General features: G+C 35.8%; 1 protein-coding gene and 1 non-coding gene across 2 annotated transcripts; one reads left to right on the top strand and one right to left on the bottom strand.

Moving 5' to 3' along the window:
• Positions 1-248: 248 nt before the first annotated feature.
• trnal-uaa (transfer RNA leucine (anticodon UAA)) lies at positions 249-331 on the bottom strand. Its single transcript has one exon. It is a non-coding gene; the product is annotated as a tRNA-Leu (tRNA).
• Positions 332-2,413: 2,082 nt separating this feature from the next.
• ghrhra (growth hormone releasing hormone receptor a) lies at positions 2,414-20,272 on the top strand. Its single transcript, XM_051130337.1, has 13 exons — positions 2,414-2,722; positions 3,254-3,362; positions 6,426-6,533; positions 10,500-10,600; positions 11,080-11,177; positions 12,901-13,033; positions 13,905-14,058; positions 14,296-14,356; positions 15,409-15,478; positions 15,601-15,689; positions 16,880-17,009; positions 17,133-17,174; positions 18,843-20,272. The coding sequence occupies exons 1-13, from the start codon at positions 2,678-2,680 to the stop codon at positions 18,996-18,998; spliced, it is 1,296 nt and encodes a 431-aa protein (XP_050986294.1). The 5' UTR covers positions 2,414-2,677; the 3' UTR covers positions 18,999-20,272.
• Positions 20,273-20,441: the final 169 nt, after the last annotated feature.

Below are 20,441 nucleotides of genomic sequence, written 5' to 3'. Positions count from 1 at the left end.
TGATTCAGGTGTGGTTAAATTGGGGTTGGAGCTGAATTCTGCAGCAAAGTGGACCTCCAGGAGCAGGACTGGACACTACTGATCTAGCTGATAGATATGGACAAAGCAGAGTGGTTTTTCAGAGTGAAGACTACCTGGTGTTCCTTTGACAACATTTTTATCTTGTGCAAACATTAAGCGTCACTATTAATCACACTGTCAAGTCTGAGGCTAAACCTTACATACAGTTCCAAGCAGACTAAAGTTTCTACCAGGAGTGGGGTTCGAACCCACGTGGACATTTGTCCATTGGATCTTAAGTCCAACGCCTTAACCACTCGGCCATCCTGGTCACAACCTGATCACAATCCAACCTGGTCACAGGTCACCCAGAACAATGCTTAGTAAAATAATTAATCATAAAGTGTCCTTAACTAGGATCACCATGTTCTTGCTCAGAGCTGTCCTGCAGTGTTTAAGACCAACTTGCCTCAAAACACCTGCCTGGAAGTTTTCATAGCAAGACCTTGATTAGCTAATTTAGGTGTTTAATTGGGGTTAGAGTTGAACTCTGCAGGACAGTAGCTCACTGGACACCCGTTTTAGCTGATTGATAGATATGGACAAAGCAGAGTGGCTTTTTGAAGTAACGTAAAAACAGGTACTCCTTTGACATCATTTTTGTTTTGTGGACATTTCTGCTCACATTATTGACAAGTCTGAGGCTAAACCTTACATATGATTTCAGGCAATCTAAAGCTTCCACCAAGAGTGGGGGTTGAACCCAAGTGGACATTTGTTCATTGAATTTCAAGTCTAACACCTTAACCACTCAACCATCCTGGTCCAAAACTGGCTGTTAGCTGGTCATCTTTCAAACATAGAACAATGCGTAGTACACTAGTAAATCATAAAGTGGCCTTTACTAGAATCACAATGTTCTAGCTCAGGGGTGTCCACACTTTGTCCTAAAGAGTTAAGCACCACCTTGCCTCAGCGCACCTGCCTGGAAGTTTCCTAGTAAGACCTTGATGAGCTGGCTCAGGTGTTGGGGTTGGAGCTGAACTGTGCATGACAGTGGCCATTCATAAGCATCACTGGACACCCCGGTTTTAGCTGAATGATAGATATGGACAAACCAGAGTAGCTTTTTGGACTGAAGTAAAACCAGGTATTCCTTTGACAACATTTTCATCTTGTGGACATTTTTGCTCACATTATTGACAAGTCTGAGGCTAAACCTTACATACAATTTTAAGCAGTCTAAAGTTTCTACGAGGAGTGGGATTTTAACTCACAAGGGCACTTGTCCATTAGATCTTAAATCCAACACCTTACCTACACAGCCATCCTGCTCTGAACAGGAAGCATTTTTTTGGAATGGCTTGAAATGAAAAGCTTTCCAGCCCACCCAGAACCATGTTATAAATGATATGTTCTGTTTGAGTTTTAAAATTTTTCTTCAAGAGTGTATAAATGTAGATCAATGAAAATAATCATAAAGTGTTCTTGACTTGTACAATGTTCCGTCTGATTGCTCTGGACAAAATGGCACTACTGTTTTGCATAATCTGGATTAAATCAAGTCTGAGGATAAACCTTACACACAGAATTGAGTGGTCTAAAGCTTCTACCAGGAGTGGGGTTTAATCTCACAAAGATATTCATCCTCTGGATCTTTAATCCAACACCTTAACCACTCAGCCGTCCTGGCCTGTTTCACAAGCCCATCATCAGTAAAACTTCCATTTTGAAATGCAATAAATAGGATCTTACTTTGAGCCACCTGCTGATATAACCAATGAACATCATGTCACCATTTATCAGTGAAAATAACTGATGTAATAAAGAGGTGCAAACGTTTTTATTAATTAGTAAATGTTAAAAAGTCAAATATCATACATGAAGCACAAAAATAATTATATATGACAAATGCGTATTAAATGTTGTTAGTTTGGTTTATGAAGCTTCTGACATTTTCTATTAGCTGCTTCCCTTTTACAAATAAGCACTTACTAAGCAACCATTTGACCTGTGCCAAGCATTCCTGCTGGAGATGGATGGCAAAATCACACAACATAACTTTAGTCATTAATTATACAAATTTAGGTAGAATTTAAATGCCTTTTTATGCATATTTGCTTTGATTTGATCCAAGTTGTGTAATCTCACTGTCTGTTCCACCAGAGATATTCAACAAGGAGTGAAAACTCTGCCAACCAACCTATGTGCCAACCAACCCGGCCTTCTTTACAAAATCCCTAGAAATGTTTCCACCAATGTTGTGTTCAATTATTCACATTTACCAGACGACATCTTCTCTCCCTCTGAAACATCTGCCCCTTTTAAAACCTAAAAATAGGTATTATCTCATAATAAATATTGTGCATTAAACATGCGTCTGTCTACAAAATCAAAAGTGACTCACCTCTACAAAAATCCACACATCTCTGAGACCAGCCGGATGCATTTCACAAACAGCTGCTCGTATGTTCATCTGTGAAATTGGGTTACACTTTAAAGTCAATCCGACTGTGCGCGGCGCACACGCGCATCAGTCAGAGAGGGAGCGATTGTGAATGTGACTTCAGTCTGTGAAGACTTAAGAGCGTGACTTCAAGAAGAGCAGATCACTCAGTGTGAGGAGTTACAGGGATATTCTGTGTTTTCCGGGTCTTCACACACTTTCGGCGTTAATATGACTGTTCTACACCTGTGTTTATTCGCGACTTTTTGGAGAGCTGTAAGTATTCCATGTTAAAAATTTCTGCGTATTGTATTTGTGCAGTGACCATTATATAAAACTAAAATATAATAGATTTCTTTCACGAACGGGACTTGTACTGTCGTTTTTAATTTCTTGCTCGGCTTTCTGCAAACAGTTTCCGAAGTGCATCTGGTAAAATACACTTTAAACGATGATAATATGGTTACGAATACGTCTCTTAATTGCAAAAATCCTAAGGCAATCATACTGGAATTTTTATAATGACATTAAACGTAGAAAAAAAGAAAAAAACAACAGCAACAACAACAAAAAAACGGTGCTTTCTTTCTTAGAGATATATACACTTTATTTGAACTATAACAATAGAACATTTTTTTTTTTTTTTTTGTCTAATAATATAGACAATTGTGACTTTATTTTGTCATATTGGGCAATAGAGATTAGAAGAATGACTTTTTTTAGAATCAGTTTACTGTTGCAGATTACTTTAAAAAGCGAACAATGTTGCTTGATGTGCATATGAATTCATATTTTTTTCCACATCAGGTGCATGCCATCCATCCAGATTGTGCTATTATTTCCCAGCTTATACAAGAACAAGAAATCTGCATCCAGACTAGGAAGAAAGAGATCAAGAACCAGTCCCAACAACCAGGTTGTGATGGCACCATCATATTGATTTAAAAGATACACCATGTATATACAGTGCGTATGCTCTGGTTCAGGTGGGGAGTTCATTGGTCGGCATGCAGCTGATCTATTCATGCTCAGCTTGGCCTAGTTAACTAAAGGTGATTATGTGCATTTGCCATGCGGAAATTGTAATCATGCTTCTTTAATTAAATATAGTATAGAAAAGAAAGGAAATGGTTTTCCGAGCAGACCTAGCATTTGCCCACATTAAAGCTGTAATTCTCAAATGGTTTTGTTAGAGAAAAAAGATTTAGAATTGCTTTCTTCTCCATTTTCCCAGCCAGTGTAAAGTTGGTTTCATTTTATTATTTGTTTTTATTGTTGTTTTCGACACTGTCAGCTCAGACTTTACATTTCTGGGTCACAACTTACCTTTTTTTTTAAATTTTGTTGTTTTACAAAAATAGTTCACCTTAAAATAGAAATTTGCTGAAAATGTACTGGCGCCATTTAAGATGTAGATGAGTTTGTTGCATGATAACAGCTTTGGAGATATTTAGTATTACATCACATGCTCACCAATGGATCCTCTGTGGGTGCCGTCAGAATGAGAGTCCAAACAGCTGATAAAAACATTACAATAAAGAAAGCTGCATGTTTGTATGAAGCAAATCCAACAAGACATTTTTAACGTTTAAACCATTGCTTCCAGCTAAAATACGAGTCCATAATGCATAATAATGCTTCTTCTAGTGAAAAAGCTCATCCCTTGTCATCCTCTCATATCTAAATCCCCTGACAAATTTGTTTAGAATGGTTTTGGACTGTTTTCATTGTGATCCATAGCCAGAAGCTTTATAAGATGTTAATTGATGGACTGGAGTGGTGTGGATTACTTGTGAATTATTGTTGTTTTTATCATCTGTTTGGACTGTCATTCTGACGGCACCCATTCACAGCAAAGGATCCATTGGTGAGCAAGTGATTTAATGCTAAACTTCTCCAAATCTGTTCCTATGAAGAAACAAACTCATCTACATATTGAATGGAAAAAAAAAGTTTTCAGCAAATCTAATTTTTGTGTGAACTATTCCTCTAAGAGAGCAATTCTTTAGAGTATTTTTTTTAATATAGATTATTACTAATAAGTGTTTTCCTTTATAATATATAAATTACAGACAGTCTGGGCACAGTTAAGCACTGTGGGAAATATCCCTGCAAAACCTTTAAGCAGTCAAGCATAATCTCTGAAGTGACTTGCAGAGTTATTATTAATCTGAAATGGGCTACTGATTACGTTCCTCCCCGAGACTTGTTTAAGTTCCATGAATAGATTTTTTTTTGAATGAGACTCATAAAACCAGACGGTTCGACCCACAGAACAGATGATAATAATGCTGTGTGGCAGCTTGAACCTCCGGAGATCTGTGTTCCTACAACTGAAAGAAGGAGATTGTGTAAAATGGTTTGCTTGCCATTTCCTGCAGTGCATGTTCAGATTTGAGCTTTCCTATTTAGTCAAGCTAAAATTCAACAATATTGTTATGCAAGTTAAGAAATCCATGCTGGTTTATAGAACATTTTCTATTCTCTTTTAAAATTCAACCTAAATTCAGATGAACAGGAAAGCTTCACTGCAGGATAAACAAGTGATTTGAAGCATTACAATTTAATCAGATTAATTACATAATTTGCCAATTAGTTAATCAAATTAATCCCACTTGTACATCTTGTACATCAACATTTGCAGAAAAAAATCCCCTAATGAAACTTTCACACATGACAAGTTCTTGTGTTCAGTCTGTAGCCTTTATAAATTACTGATCCATGTACACAGACTGTCTGTCTGACCGAATGTGACCTGTAGTCTTTGAAAGGACATGTTTTCCTCTCAGCAATGACATACAGGAACAAAAATGTCTATGTCCTTAAGATAAAATTAATTACTCTCTTAAAAAACAAACAGCCTGAAAAGTCATAAAAGAAACTTTATAAAAAATTTTTAATGATATAACCCCGGAGGGATGCATTTTAACAAATAGTATATTTGTAATAAATAAATACATAAAAAATATTTTATTAAATGAAAAATAAAATTATATTAATGAATAAAATGAAATCGCATTTTTAAAAAAGTAAAATAAATAAATAAATCGGCAAACAAACAAATAAAAACTCTAAATAAGGCTTTAAAGTTTGGCTGTTTGGCATAACCCTAGTATCCCCTGCTGGTAGAATCTGTAATCACACCATGGTTTTAAAGAATATCTTTATTGGCATTATCAGTAACTATTTCTGAAGGGTCTTAAAATGTGAAATAGATGTATTTTTATTTCACATTACAGCTCAGAAATAAGGCCCCATTAATTTCAGAAAGCATCTTCTAAATACTATCTATCATAATGCACATCTGCCCACTAAATCTGCTTAAAACTTGCAATTGCACAAACCATATTTATAAGTTAACTTGCAATGCAGTCATGCCCTGAATTAATTTGACCTTTTATGTTTTTTTCCCTCAAAGTATTGTCATACACCCAAACTGAATATAAAAAATTAATGTTGCTATAAATACCTGTTTGGCATCTAGGTCATTCTGCAGCAGAGGCTTTGAGTGTCTTAAAGGCGCTGATAGTATAACCTTTGCCATTCTTCATGAGTCTACTTGATTGTTCCCGATTTACATAACTGTAATAGACTGGAAGTTGTATTGCATGAATGCATGCAAATATTGATTCATATTGCTTACTGGCCTTTCAAAAGTGTATGCATGACTAGATCATAAATATTTAGAGACATCATAAGGGCACTGATAGTTGTCAAAAAGCTGTATTCAGTGTACTGTGTGATGGGGTCTGTATATGACTTTAGGCAGCAACCGGAATGAATGTTTTACATGGATGAGAACTGGAATGCAAGCGCCGTCCTGCACATGTTAGCATGACAAGAGACACCTGGATAAACTGTAAATGAACCTCCTGTCCATAAGATAATATCCATATGCACCAGTGCAGAACATATGTTTTTAACAGCTTATGTACGGCTGATTTAGACAGTGTCATAACGATTCCTCTGTGGTTCTCAGGATGTGGGACAGATTGGGACGGGATCCGCTGCTGGCATACAGCCAATACTGGACAACTCATTAATGTGTCCTGTTCAGACGTCTTCCAGCATATCTCTAACACTCAAGGTCAGACCTATCTATCTATCTGTCTATCTATCTGTCTGTATGTCTCTCTCTCTCTCACCTGTCATCCATCCATCCATCCACCCATATTTCCATACATCCTTCCGTCCCTATATCCACACATCCACATCATCCATCCACCCACCCATACATAGATCTATATATTAATCCATCCTTCCACCATCCATCCATTCTTCCATCCATCCCTACATCCATCCGTCCACCCATATCTCCATACATCTTTACATTCATCCATATATATGTATATGTTTATACAACCTTCCATCCAGCTCTATATCCACCCGTCCATCTATACATCTATCCAACCCACCCATCCATCCCTATGTATATCCATACATCCTTCCATCTATCCCTATATACACCCATCAATACATCCATCATCCCGATATTCATCCATAAAGCCACCCAGCATCCATCTATACATCCATCCATCCCTATATCCACCCATTCACTTATACATCCATCCATCTCTATATCTAATCCACCAATACATCCTTCCATCCATCCCTTTATACACCCATCCATCTATACGTTACCCATCATCCCCATATCCATTTATACATCCATCCATCCAACCCTATATCCACCCATTCATCTATACATCCATCCACCCATTCATCCATACCTATATCTATACATTCACCCACCCATCCATCCACCCATTTATTAATATATCCTCCCATCCATCCCTATATCCACCCATCCATCCATACAGCCACCCATCCAACCCTATATCCATCCATCCCAATATCATCCATCCTCTGTATATCCATATATCTATCCATCCATCCCTATATCTATACACCTCTATATCTATACATCCACCCACCCATCTATCCCTATATACACCCGTCAATACATCCATCCATCCCTATATCCATCCATACAGCCACCCACTCACCCATCCATCTATACATTCATCCCTATATCCACCCATCTATCTATACATCCACCCACCAATCCATCCACCCATTTATTCATATATCCTTCCATCCATCCCTATATACATCCATCTATATATATACATACGCAAGAGAGTTCACCCGAGAAGGTACAAAAACAGCCAAAGTCCAAACAATATCGGACGTTGGCCAGCTTGGTAGGGCTCGAGACTGGAAGTTGGTGGTAGATCTGAACCAAAGACTTCATTTTCCTTCTGAGATCGCCACAACAAACCTTAGACCAGACCTTGTGCTCTGGTCCTCCTCTCTCCACACTGTGTATATAATAGAGCTTACCGTTCCCTGGGAGGATGCTGTGGAGGAGGCATTTGAGCGCAAAAGCCTTAAGTACACAGAGCTGGCAGCTGATGCTGAGCAACGCGGATGGAAATCCAAGGTCTGCCCAGTGGAAGTCGGCTGCAGAGGCTTCGTGGGCAAGTCAACTATCAGGCTGCTTAAGGAATTGGGAGTGCAAGGTCAAATCTTACGCCGAACCATCAAAGCCCTATCAGGTGCAGCAGAAGAAGCAAGTCGATGGCTCTGGGTGAAAAGGGGAGACTCCAACTGGGCCCCTAATATTACCTGAGTCATTGAGGGGTTGAAAGCAGAGGGGGGCACACCTGGGACGCCAGGTGATGCCGATGAGCCCTCTGGAGGTGTCGTGGGCCTATCATCGAAACGCCAGAGAAGGAGGGTGCCCACCTGATGACCCCGATGAAGCAAAAACCCTCATTCTTATTCCACTCAATCACCATCATAGTAAGGAAATTTCATCGATGGATGCATTGTCGCCACTCATACCTCAGGTCCTAAAAATGGGATTGTTTCACCTAGTCCTAAAACATAACATCAATACATCCCTATATCCATCCATACATCCAGCCACTCATCCATCCATCAATACACCCAGCCCTATATATATATATATATATATATCCATACATCCTTCCATCCATCCCTATATCCACCCATCCATATATCCATCCATGACATTCATCCCTATATTCACGCATCAATCTATACATCCATCCATATATCCATTCATACAGCCACCTGCTCATTCATCCATCCATATTTCCATCTATCCAGTTATTCATATACCCCCCCAACCCAAACCAACCCCCCACCCCCCTCTCTTACTGTCTCTCTCTTTTCTCAGCCTCATTATCATTGCTGTCATCCTTTAATATTGAGCTGCTGTGACGGAGCTTCAGGCTCATGTCTGGTGAAAGGTTTGTCAAACAGCAGCAGATGAGTTGTATCTTGAGGGCTGGTGCGCAGTAACCGTGGCTAAAAGCTGTCACACTTCTAGTTTACAGTTAGAGGTTGTAATATTGTGCGGGTCAGCAGTCTTCACAATCATAGGGCTGTGATTCTGCTGAATATTTGAATATGCAGAAAGTCACAAAGCCCTAGAGATACTGGGATTCAGCTTGCACTGAGATGACCTGTATATATGTATGCACTCAAGAATGGATTTTTGCAGCAGGCTAAATTTTGTTAATTAAATTTGCTAATACAACACAATTTTGAGCTTTTTTTCACAGCTTAATTTAATGCAATACAAGCAATTTAAATTCATAAAATGGAAATGTACTTAATCCATTTGCACTGGGAATACATGAATAATGTGGCCATAACTGCATATATGGAAATACAAGGCGCAAAGATGTTAGGCAGAGATTTAGCGCTCTACTAAATTAAAATAGAGTTATTTAATTTTTTTCTTATTGCATGCCAGGAAAAAGCAAATGTTTGTAAAAAGCCGAAACTTCTGAGTGACCAGAGTTTGAACCCGGCTCAGTCCTTTCCATTTTCATTCTGTGTTGTAGGCATAAAATGAAAATCTTCATACAATGCATAATCATAATCATGATTCAGTTCAGACTGCAAACTCAGGTAAAATATTAAAAACTTTTTACCATGGTATAGATTCAGCAGCGGTGTTGTGGCAGCACTGAGAAGCTGTTATGTAAGCAAGATTAATCTTTAGTTTTTAAAATAGATATTGTCATCAAATGAAGATCACAATGAATGTAAAATGCCTACGCAATACCTTATACAACATTGAACTTTAACTCTTGTCAGCATTTCTGTTGACACTTGTCATTGCTGCTTACTTTGATGGCACACCGTGTTTCATAAAATGAATAAATGTTTGTGATGTTTTTTTTTTTCCAAATATGATTGTCTCCACCAGCAACAAAAAGCTAAAGTATTTTTATAATCCATTCACTTTCATCACAATTCTCTTTCAACAAGGAATTGTAACATCTGTGACTGCTCCTAAAAACTAAACATGAAAAATGAGCTGAACTGAAATGTTGGATTAATCTAGACTTAAATCCTCTCATGCTGACAGATCAGCATGCTCAGATGAGTAGACACTTACTGTACTGATAAATCTTAATCAGGTCAAATGCCATATATATAATTCTATATAATTCAAATAATACAAATTACATACAAAAATTACATATATATAAGCCTTATAGCCATATAAGCTTTATTCAGTACTTTATTTGTTGAAAGTTGTTTTAGTCAGAGTTGTAGTTGCTGGTCAGACTCTCTCACACTGTTGCTAAGGTTAAAGCAGGTGAAAGCGTGATGCACTTATGGAGGCTGAAGTAGGACACCTGTTATGTTCTGCCACAGGAAATGCATCTAGCAGCAGGTTTTGTCCCAGCTCTAGCGCTCATGTTTTCCCCCTAAGCATTCTCCAGGCATCTGTGGGTATTTTTGGAAGTGTTATGAAGTGGGAATTGTACTTACTGCTCTCTGAAATGAGGGCTGATCAGCAGGAGTCTGTAACAACTGACAAACTTGAGACCTATTTGGCACTCGAGCGTATGAAAGATTTTAATGACCGCTCATTATGTGATCAGGACAAAAGCCCTTTTACTGATTTTTTAAGTGCAGAAGCGTTCAGTGAAATTTTAGAAAGTCCCTTGGGGATGAATTCTGCAATGTTGTCATCTTTAAACTGTATGCTTTTTTTACGCGGCAGGTTTTATATACAGGAACTGCACGTCCAAAGGCTGGACTGACCCATATCCGCCGTATGAAGAGGCCTGTGCGTTTGAAGATGATTCAGAGTCTGGGAGTGTGGTGAATATTTTCCCATGCTACATGCATATTTGACAGCAACACTCATAAATCAATAAATATTTCTTGTGCATATAAGTTCAGTTAGATCAATGACTTCAAGTGCATGTTTTGTGTACTTGAACTTCCCATAATGACCACTAGTTGTCGCTGTTTTGTTTCCACATGATGCTTTGACTTCCTACTTTCAGTTCATTTGTTTCCTGTTGTCCTTTTTGAATATTAAAATAAAGAAATAAGTTAGTTCAAAACTAAGCAGGTTATTGACCTCTATGTTCATGCTGAAACAAAAGAGAATTTAAGAAAAAAGAATTTAAGTTTAAGTATTTTTCAAAGAATTTTACTATAGTCAGTTTTAATCAGGAGGTATTAGATATTGACATATAATGAAATATAAACCTCTTGAAATGGTTAAGCTTGACATGCTGTTTGTCTAGAGATGTGAACTACTTTTCTCTCAGACTTTGGTCTTTATTTTTCAGACACCTTACTTGTCAACTTTGAAACAGCTGTACACTGCTGGATATGCAACATCACTTATATCACTTATTACTGCAGTTATTATATTCACATGCTTCAGGTAAAGCTCTGTCACATTTATATAACACACCATCCTGTTTAATATTTGCTGAATGAAATTTAGATTTTTTCACATAATATACATAATATAAGTCTTGTATTATCCCTAGAACCCATGAACCTACATCCATTCTAAACAGTGAGAGAAAAATAATTATTTATTCATAAACTTATTATAACTTATGTTATTAATATAATGATTTTTTTTTTTCAAATTTTGTATATAATGACAAAAAAAAAAAAAAAACGAGAAAGGGTGAATGAAATTATCTGTAAATATTGTATAATATCTATAATATACACTGACCAAAATTATAAACGCAACACTTTTGTTTTTACCCCCATTTTTCATGAGCTGAACTCAAAGACCTAAGACTTTTTCTATGTACACAACAGGCCTATTTCTCTCAAATATTGTTTACAAATCTGTCTAAATCTGTGTTAGTGAGCACATCTCCTTTGCCGAAATAATTCATCCACCTCACAGGTGTGGAATATCAAGATGCTGAATAGACAGCATGATTATTGCACAGGTGTGCCTTAGGCTGGCCACAATAACAGGCCACTCTAAAATGTGCAGTTTTACTGTGTTGGGGGGGTCCGGGGAGGTCTGAAAACCAGGTGATTAGGTTGTTGACCAGTTGATCAGGTTGTTGATTGTGGCCTGTGGAATGTTGGTCCACTCCTCTTCAATGGCTGTGCGAAGTTGGATATTGGCAGTAAGTGGAACACATTGTTGTATGCGCCGATCCAGAGCATCCCAAACATGCACAATGGGTGACATGTCCGGTGAGTATGCTGGCCATGCAAAAACTGGGATGTTTTCAGCTTTCAGGAATTGTGTACAGATCCTTGCAACATGGGGCCGTGCATTATCATGCTGCAACATGAGGTGATGGTCGTGGATGAATGGCAAAACAATGGGCCTCAGGATCTCGGTATCTCTGTGCGTTCAAAATGCCATCAATAAAATGCACCTGTGTTCGTTGTCCATAACATTTGCCATAACCCCACCGCCACCATGGGCCACGTGATCCACAACGTTGACATCAGAAAACCGCTCACCCACACGACGCCATACACACTGTCTGCCATCTGCCCTGTACAGTGAAAACTGGGATTCATCCGTGAAGAGAACACCTCTCCAAAGTGCCAGACACCATCGAATGTGAGCATTTGTCCACTAAAGTCGGTTACGACGACGAACTGAAGTCAGGTCGAGACCCCGATGAGGACGACGAGACAGTTTGTGCAGAAATTCTTTGGTTATGCAAACCGATTGTTGCAGCAGCTGTCCGGGTGGCTGGTCTCAGACGATCTTGGAGGTGAAGATGCTGGATGTGGAAATCCTGGGCTGATGTGGTTACACGCGGTCTGCATTTGTGAGGCCATTTGGATGTACTGCCAAATTCTCTGAAACGCCTTTGGAGACGGCTTATGGTAGAGAAATGAACATTCAATTCATGGGCAACAGCTCTGGTGGACATTCCTGCAGTCAGCATGCCAATTGCCCACTCCTTCAAAACTTGCAACATCTATGGCATTGTGCTGTGTCATAAAACTGCACATTTTAGAGTGGCCTTTTATTTTATATAGGCATTTTGTGTACATAGAAAAAGTCTTAGATCTTTGAGTTCAGCTCATGAAAAATGGGGGCAAAAACAAAAGTGTTGCGTTTATAATTTGGGTCAGTGTATAACACCCATGATACTCTGTCATTACAGGAAGTTCCACTGCACCAGAAACTACATACACATCAATCTGTTTGTTTCCTTCATCTTGCGTGCGAGCGCAGTCTTCATTAAAGACGCCGTTCTGTTCTCAGATGAAACTCAGGATCACTGTTTAATGTCGACGGTGAGTGAGAGTCTGTGCAGCATACAGAAATCACAGAATTTCTCTTCATTTGTCTGTCGCTTTGGATAAAAGCATCTGCTAAATGGATAAATGTAAATGTAAGTGTCATTTCAATGTGAATGACTAAACTACCTATTAACCAGAAAAGAAATCTAAAATGTCACAGCATTAATTGAGTTCTTGCACTCTGAATCTACTTTAGAATTGGACTATAGTTGACTATTTTGCAGTAAATTTCATATGTATGTTGTAGCAAATCAATTGCATAGTTTTATATTGCATATTGTTTCTGATTTGATTACATTATTTGTCATGCTTTGTGGGATGTGTAGTCCCCAGTTATTATTATTATTATTTAATTTTCTTTGCATCAGATATCTCAGATATATAATTGGCTTGGTTTATTTACAATTTTCTATCACATAAATGGGAAATGAGAAGTTTGTTTAAATGAAATTATTAAACAAAAGTAATACTTTTATTAGTAATATTTATAATATTTATTAGTATCTATGTATTAATATTTTGACTTTTTGACTTTTGAATTTTTAAATTTTCAGTTTGCATTTTAGTTTTCAGTTTTAGTAATTTTAATATTATTTCAGTTAGTTGCCAAGACTGAATTTTTGAGCTGTTTTTAGCTTTTAACACTGCTATAAAAACAAAAAGATTAATAAATGCTGTATGTATTGTTCATTCTTAGTTCATGTTAACTTATGTAGTTAACTAATGTTACCTAATGAACCTTATTGTAAAGTGTTACCCAAAATATTAATAAAAATGATCATAATGATATAAAAATAACACTGATTCCTGTGCTGTTGATGGTTGTGCTCTGACTCTGTATTTGTGTTGTTGTTGTGATTCACAGGTGGCGTGTAAAACCGCTGTAACGTTTTTCCAGTTCTGCATCCTCACTAATTACTTCTGGCTGCTGGTGGAGGGGATGTACCTGCAGACGCTCCTCGCTCTCACCTTTGTCTCGCAGAGGAAGTACTTCTGGTGGTACATTCTAATAGGATGGGGTTGGTACATCCTGAAAAACAGATTTCAGGAGAAAGGCTGTATGTAATTAGATTAAAAGCCCAACATCAGCATCTGCCAAGATTAGAGAGGAACTATCAGCATACAAATATTAGCCGTTTGTGTCACATTATTGAGATGTCTTCTGAAAAGAATTAAATATTAAAAATCTGCGGGTTGTTTTTCTGTGCATTCAGAGAACGTGAGTATGCATTGTCTTTTTTGTCTGTTTTTTGTAGGTGTCCCATCAGTCGTGCTGATCGTGTGGGTGTTGACCAGACAATTCTACGATAACAGAGGGTTTGTCGCATATTCAAAATTAAACTTTATCATGAAACTGAATAAAACTGAGCCTATTTACTTTCTTAATGCACATTTGTCAATTGGTGCATATTATTCCAAAAAAGAACTCAGAAGAATTCAAAAATAACATTTGGCTTTTTTAAGCCCTACTGTACATATCAGCATTTTATCAGCAGTTTTATTTTTTGTGAATTAGTTTATTTAGTTTATTAATTTAATTAGTTTTATTTTTAGATTTTCTGGTTTGATTTCAGTTTGTGAAAGTTTTAGTAATTTTGTGTTTATCATTAATTTTAAATTCTTTATAATTTTAATATCAGTTTAAATTTTAGTTAAACTAAATGAAAATGAGAAATGTTTAATTTTTTTAGTAGTATTAGTCATTTTTGTGTTTTTGTCATTTTTGTTAGTTTTAATAGTTTTTTTTCAGTTTTAGTTATTTTAGTACATCGAGTTAAACAAAATAAAAAATAGAAATGCTGTTTTTTGTAGTTTTATTTTTTAATATGTATTTATCGTTTTTATTTCATTTCATTTTTAGTCTTATTTCAGTCATTTTTGTGGATTTTCACATTTTTTGAATAATTTTATTTTATTTCAGTTTCAGTTTCATTTAGTACATCAAGTTAAACTAAACAAAAATAATGTTTCTTTATTTTAGTATTTTATTTTTAAATATGTATTTATAGTTTTTGTTGATTTCCACATTTTTTTAAAAAATATTTTTATTTCAGTTTCAGTTTCATTTAGTACATCAAGTTAAGCTAAACAAAATAATGAATGTTTCTTTATTTTAGTAATTTTACTTTTAAATATGTATTTATAGTTTTCATTTGAATTAATTTTTAGTTTTATTTCAGTCATTTTTGTGGATTTCTTTATTTTTAAATGTGTATTCATAGTTTTTACTTCATTTAATTTCATGTTTAGTTTTAGTTATTTTGTAACTCATAACTAAATAAACATACATTAATTCATAAAATGGGTTGCAAATTCAATTTAATGTTATACAATAAATAATTTTCTTGTCGTATTTCTCATATTTGCAGATGCTGGGATGACACAGATAATATGAACATCTGGTGGATCATTAAAGGACCGATCACAGCATCCCTGTTTGTGAGTTATGATATTATTGCTGTATATTTTAAGATTGACAAAGTTCATCAGAGATATTAGATGTGGCATCTCCTGCTTTTCAGTTAGTAATCATCATCCTTTTCTGTCTGTTCATCTGTCAGGCCAATATCATCATCTTCCTAAATGTGATTCGGATCTTGGTTCAGAAATTAAAAAGTCCTGTTGGAGGCAATGACACGGGTCACTTCATGTGAGTCTAATATTAATGTGCAAGAAGTGCTGTAAATAAACCTTTTGGCAGCCCTGTTATTGCTGGGTGATTGGAGAAAAATTACCACTACAGTTTTTGCTGAAGTCAATTAAAAACTACATTTCGACACTGGAAACAAGAGTGTATGTCTGTGCATACAACATACACCGTTTAACAGTTTATGTAAGCTATGATTGTTCCAGATGAAACCAGGTTAGTGTAGAATCAGACAGATGGCATGCGTTAATGTGAGTGAAACGCATATCTGCATTTCTCTGCAATGTTTGTTCATTAGAATACGGCTATAAACTCTGCCAGGTTGTGCTTCATGCATAAATAATACTTATTTTGACAGTTCACGCTAGGGTGAGTTCCTATTTTAGCTTTTGTTGTTCTGTCTTAATACCTGAATCTCTAGATAATGTGATGTATATGCAAAGACGAAGAGAAATCACATTTAGCCCATTATGCAGAAGCTTATTCGTTTCTGAAAGGACAGATCTGTCTTGCAAATTTGATTTTGTGCCGTTTAACTTTATATTGGCTCTAGGCCTGACCTTGCAACCCCAGCATTTATGAACGCACTAACTTTTGGTTCTGTACACACTGATTTTTCATGATTTTCTTTGACAATTCAATTTTTTCAAATTATCCCAATTTATTTAATAGCATTACTGTGCCTTTAAGAGTTATATATATATATATATTCTTTAAATAACTTTAAAGAGCATCTCCAGAAAAACATTACATGCAAATTATTATATATAATAATATTATAAATAAAATAAATAACTTATAAATAAAATATTATAAATACTCAATAAAAATTATAATAAATACACTGAAACATTTTTAAGTAGATAGAAGCAGAAACCTTATTCAAAACATTTCTAACATTGTTTTAAGTATATGTCACATATATATTACTTATTAACAATTGTTTTTTTTGTGAAATGATCCCTTTAAAATGTGCTTGCCTGTGCAAAATGCCACAAATTTCTGACAATTGACAGATTTTTTGCGTTGAAATACATTCATCTTTGTTTGATGCATGTTACAAATAATGCACTCATCTTAAATTAAATAAATTACCAAGATGATACAGATATAATATGTCTAGTAGCTGTTTTACAAACTGTTTGTGTGAAGGCATGAATTCTGATTCATGATCACATTTGATCATCACACAGGAGACTGGCTAAGTCCACCTTGTTTCTGATTCCTCTGTTTGGGATGCACTACACTCTGTTTGCCTTCCTACCAGAAAACACAGGGGAAATAGTCCGGTTTTACATTGAACTGGGCCTGGGGTCTTTCCAGGTACAGATGAATTAATTTCTTTATGCAGAAATGATCTGCTCAGTAACTGTTTACACATTCCATAATATGAAAATATCTGATTGTATTCCTGAAAGTTTTTTGTTGTTGTTGTTGTTTCTCCAGGGTTTTGTGGTGGCACTACTTTACTGTTTTCTCAATGGAGATGTAAGTATTTTCATAATGGAAACATTCCACGAAATATTGCAACTCAACAGTGTTTTTTTTTTCCCCCTTAAGAAAATGTGCAAAAATGTGATACTGGATGGTTGCAAGGGCATTGCTTATGCAATTACTACTGGGTTTTGAGTGTTTTACCAGCTTTGTAGTTGGTGTTTGGGTGGTTGCATTTTACCCCAGGTCAAAAATGAGCACTTTTAAGTCTCTACAGCAAATCTTTCCTATCACAGAAAGAGTTTTTTTCCCCACCAGGTGAAAATCGAAAGTCTGATCACTTGGAAAAGCAATAAAACACCTCAACAAGTGGCATGAATTGAGCAGTCATTCATGTCCATACACAAATGGTGTCAGACGAGTTATCTAGAAAACTACAGTATACTTCATAATATTACGTTTTAAGTGATTAACCTAACCCTAAAGGCTAAAAAATGCTGTTTTTTCATGCACCTGTCAAGTGTGAGTCTGTTATAGCATATTATCTATTTGTGTCAGTAGATTTCAATTACAATACATAATTTAAAGGCTGTTTTCTCAAAATGACTTTTTTTCCTACATTAAGCCATAAATCTCCACTTCAGTAGCACTTACCCACACCTAACTTCACATTTTTATTCCTGTCTATATCCTGAAGGTGTTTACAGAGGGATTTGTTCATATATAATTTGCTTGATTTTATAGATTTTATTTCCCAAAGAATTGTAATATATATATATCAAAAAAACAAAACAAAACAAAACAAAACAAAGCAAGAATTTAAAATCTGACTGCATCCAGTGTTTAGATTTTTGTACTAGAAATTTATGCAAATTAGCATATTCATTAACATTTCATTAAATAATGCCTCGTTTGCATATTTAAACCTAACATTTTAGACCAAAAAAATGTGTGCAATTATCAGTGTATTATTAGTTATCATATTAAATTTTATATGCTAGATGCTTAGCAACAGAATGGCTTACTTCATATTCACAAATTTTAAACAGTCACGGAAACACTCTGCATTGTATATCCGGTAGTTTTAGCGCTTGGGCAGAAAATAAGTCAGCTTGTGACGGAAAACACGAAAAATTGGAGTGAAGGAAAAACTTTAATTCTCACCTTTATAGTTACAAAAGTCCATTCGGGAAAAACCTGTTAGCAGAATGTGCAACGCTAGAGCCGTTAGGTAAACAGGTCACGTGCTGCGTTCGTCCAATCAGTGACACTGACTCCGCAAATAAGAACTTTAACCCGGGGTTTAGGAATGTACAGTGAAATGCCATTTAATGAATACCCAGGATTAACTCGAGGTGAATTATGAACAGATTAAAACGTGAAGCAAGATAGCAGAGGTTTTCTTTTACCTGAGGTTCGAGGTTCAGCATATTAACTATTTAGAAGTGTGTTCTAAAATAAGCACAAAATCTTTTCCAGACTGTAAACTGGGGCAAAAATCTGGGCAAAAGGTTGTGTAATATATCAGGCTTAAGTATGAGAGGTACTAGTCTTTCAATGTGGTGCTTTCAAAGCAACCTTTCAAAATGTACTAACACAATAAGTACACTTTAGATATAATATCTAGAGTAAATAAAGCTTTCTATCTGAGAGTGTAGCATGCAATATAACCATTTGATATGTATGTATTGTCACTGAGGTGAGTGTGTCTTTCTCTTTCAGGTACAAGCTGAGTTGAAACGCAGGTTATGGACGTGGCAGACCCAGACTCATCTGAGCCCCAGTAAAAAGCGTCAGGTCACTGTTACTCAGTTCATGATGCATGACTCCACTCATTCACAGACTGCCGTCTGCAATGGCTACATCACTTCTGTGTGAACACACCTGGATGATGCAGGTGGAAAAACTTGATAAAGACTTCAAGAGCTTAACGTTCGGCTCCGGAGGTCGTTCAAGGGAAACAGGTCTTGTATGACATTATTAATGTCTTGCTGCAAATACCTCAGAGTTATGGTTTTGTTAGAGTTCGGTTAACATGTTGATGCCATACAAATGTTTGAAAACAGATTTGCAGGTGGCAAATCTACAAGCAGATTGTGACACAGCGTGTGGAGGTTTGATGAAAGTACTGATTTGATTAGGGCCCAGTAATAAAATGCTTAATTAATATTTGAAAATTCTGGTATATTATGCAAAAGATATATTCAAACTTTTTTACATCCTCATTCCATCCAAGTGCTGAGCTAGATGCAGTAAACTGCAAAAGTAACACGATTAATATTCATCAGTTTGGAAGCATTTAATTTTAAAGTGATTAATTTGTTATTGCTGATGATGCTGGTGATGCATCCCAACATAAAATATACAGGATGCAGATTGGAATTTTCTTGCTTTTTATAGCTGCTTTTAACGGGAACATTTTCGAACAACTTTAAGTATTGATGGAAACGGAACAACACTGCTTTTCAGCAGCAAATAGATGTATTTAAGTGACCTCATTCATCAGATTTTCATGCTACAATATGTACGCTGTGGGGTCAGTAAGATTTTTAATTTTTTTTGAAGGCTGCATTTATTTAATATAAAATGCAGCATAAACAATAAATATTATTACTACTTAAAATAACTGTTATCTATTTGAATATATTTTAAAAATTAATTTTTTCCTGTGATCCAAGGCTGAATTTTCAGCATCATTACTCCAGTCTTCAGCGTCACAAGATCCTTCAGAAATCATTCTGATATGCTGATTTGTTGCTTAAGAAACATGTCTTATTATTATCTTATTATCATGAATTGCTGATGAAAAGAACAACTTTTATTTTGAAAAAAATATTTTGTAACATTATAAATGTCACGTTTGATGAATTTATAGTATCCTTGTTTAATAAATGTATTAATTTCTTAAAAAAAAAATCTTACTAACCCAAAACTTTTGTATGTCTGCAGACATTACAGCTGAATACCAATAACTGGAGCAATCAAACTGCAAAATTAATGTAAAATAACATGCAGGATAGCACTGAAAGGAATTTTCAGCTAGTTATGTTGTACAATTTATGTTGTAATATTACACTGAGCACAATGTTTACAGTTTATAAATTCTATTGTACTGTATATGTTATACTAATTACTTTATTTTAACTTTGTACCCTGTTTAGAGATGCTGACAGTTCATTTCTGTCTCTGGACACTGTTTTTGTTTTCTATTAAATATTTATTAGATCAAATTACAGCTATTTTTTTTTATATTTAACAATGATGTTAAATCTCTATTTCTCTCTCACTCACTTAAAAACGACACATATAGAAAGAACAACA

This window comes from Labeo rohita, chromosome 2, assembly GCF_022985175.1.
Source record: "Labeo rohita strain BAU-BD-2019 chromosome 2, IGBB_LRoh.1.0, whole genome shotgun sequence".
In the NCBI taxonomy this organism is placed as follows: domain Eukaryota; kingdom Metazoa; phylum Chordata; class Actinopteri; order Cypriniformes; family Cyprinidae; genus Labeo; species Labeo rohita.
This window is presented reverse-complemented; position numbering and strand designations above follow the sequence as displayed.

Bases quoted from the DNA above. Each gene is read 5' to 3' on its own strand.
- ghrhra (XM_051130337.1), top strand. From the start codon at position 2,678: ATGACTGTTCTACACCTGTGTTTATTCGCGACTTTTTGGAGAGCT. The intron at 3,363-6,425 runs GTTGTGATGGCA...TGTGGTTCTCAG, and splicing joins GAACCAGTCCCAACAACCAG to GATGTGGGACAGATTGGGAC. The intron at 15,690-16,879 runs GTGAGTCTAATA...ATCATCACACAG, and splicing joins AATGACACGGGTCACTTCAT to GAGACTGGCTAAGTCCACCT.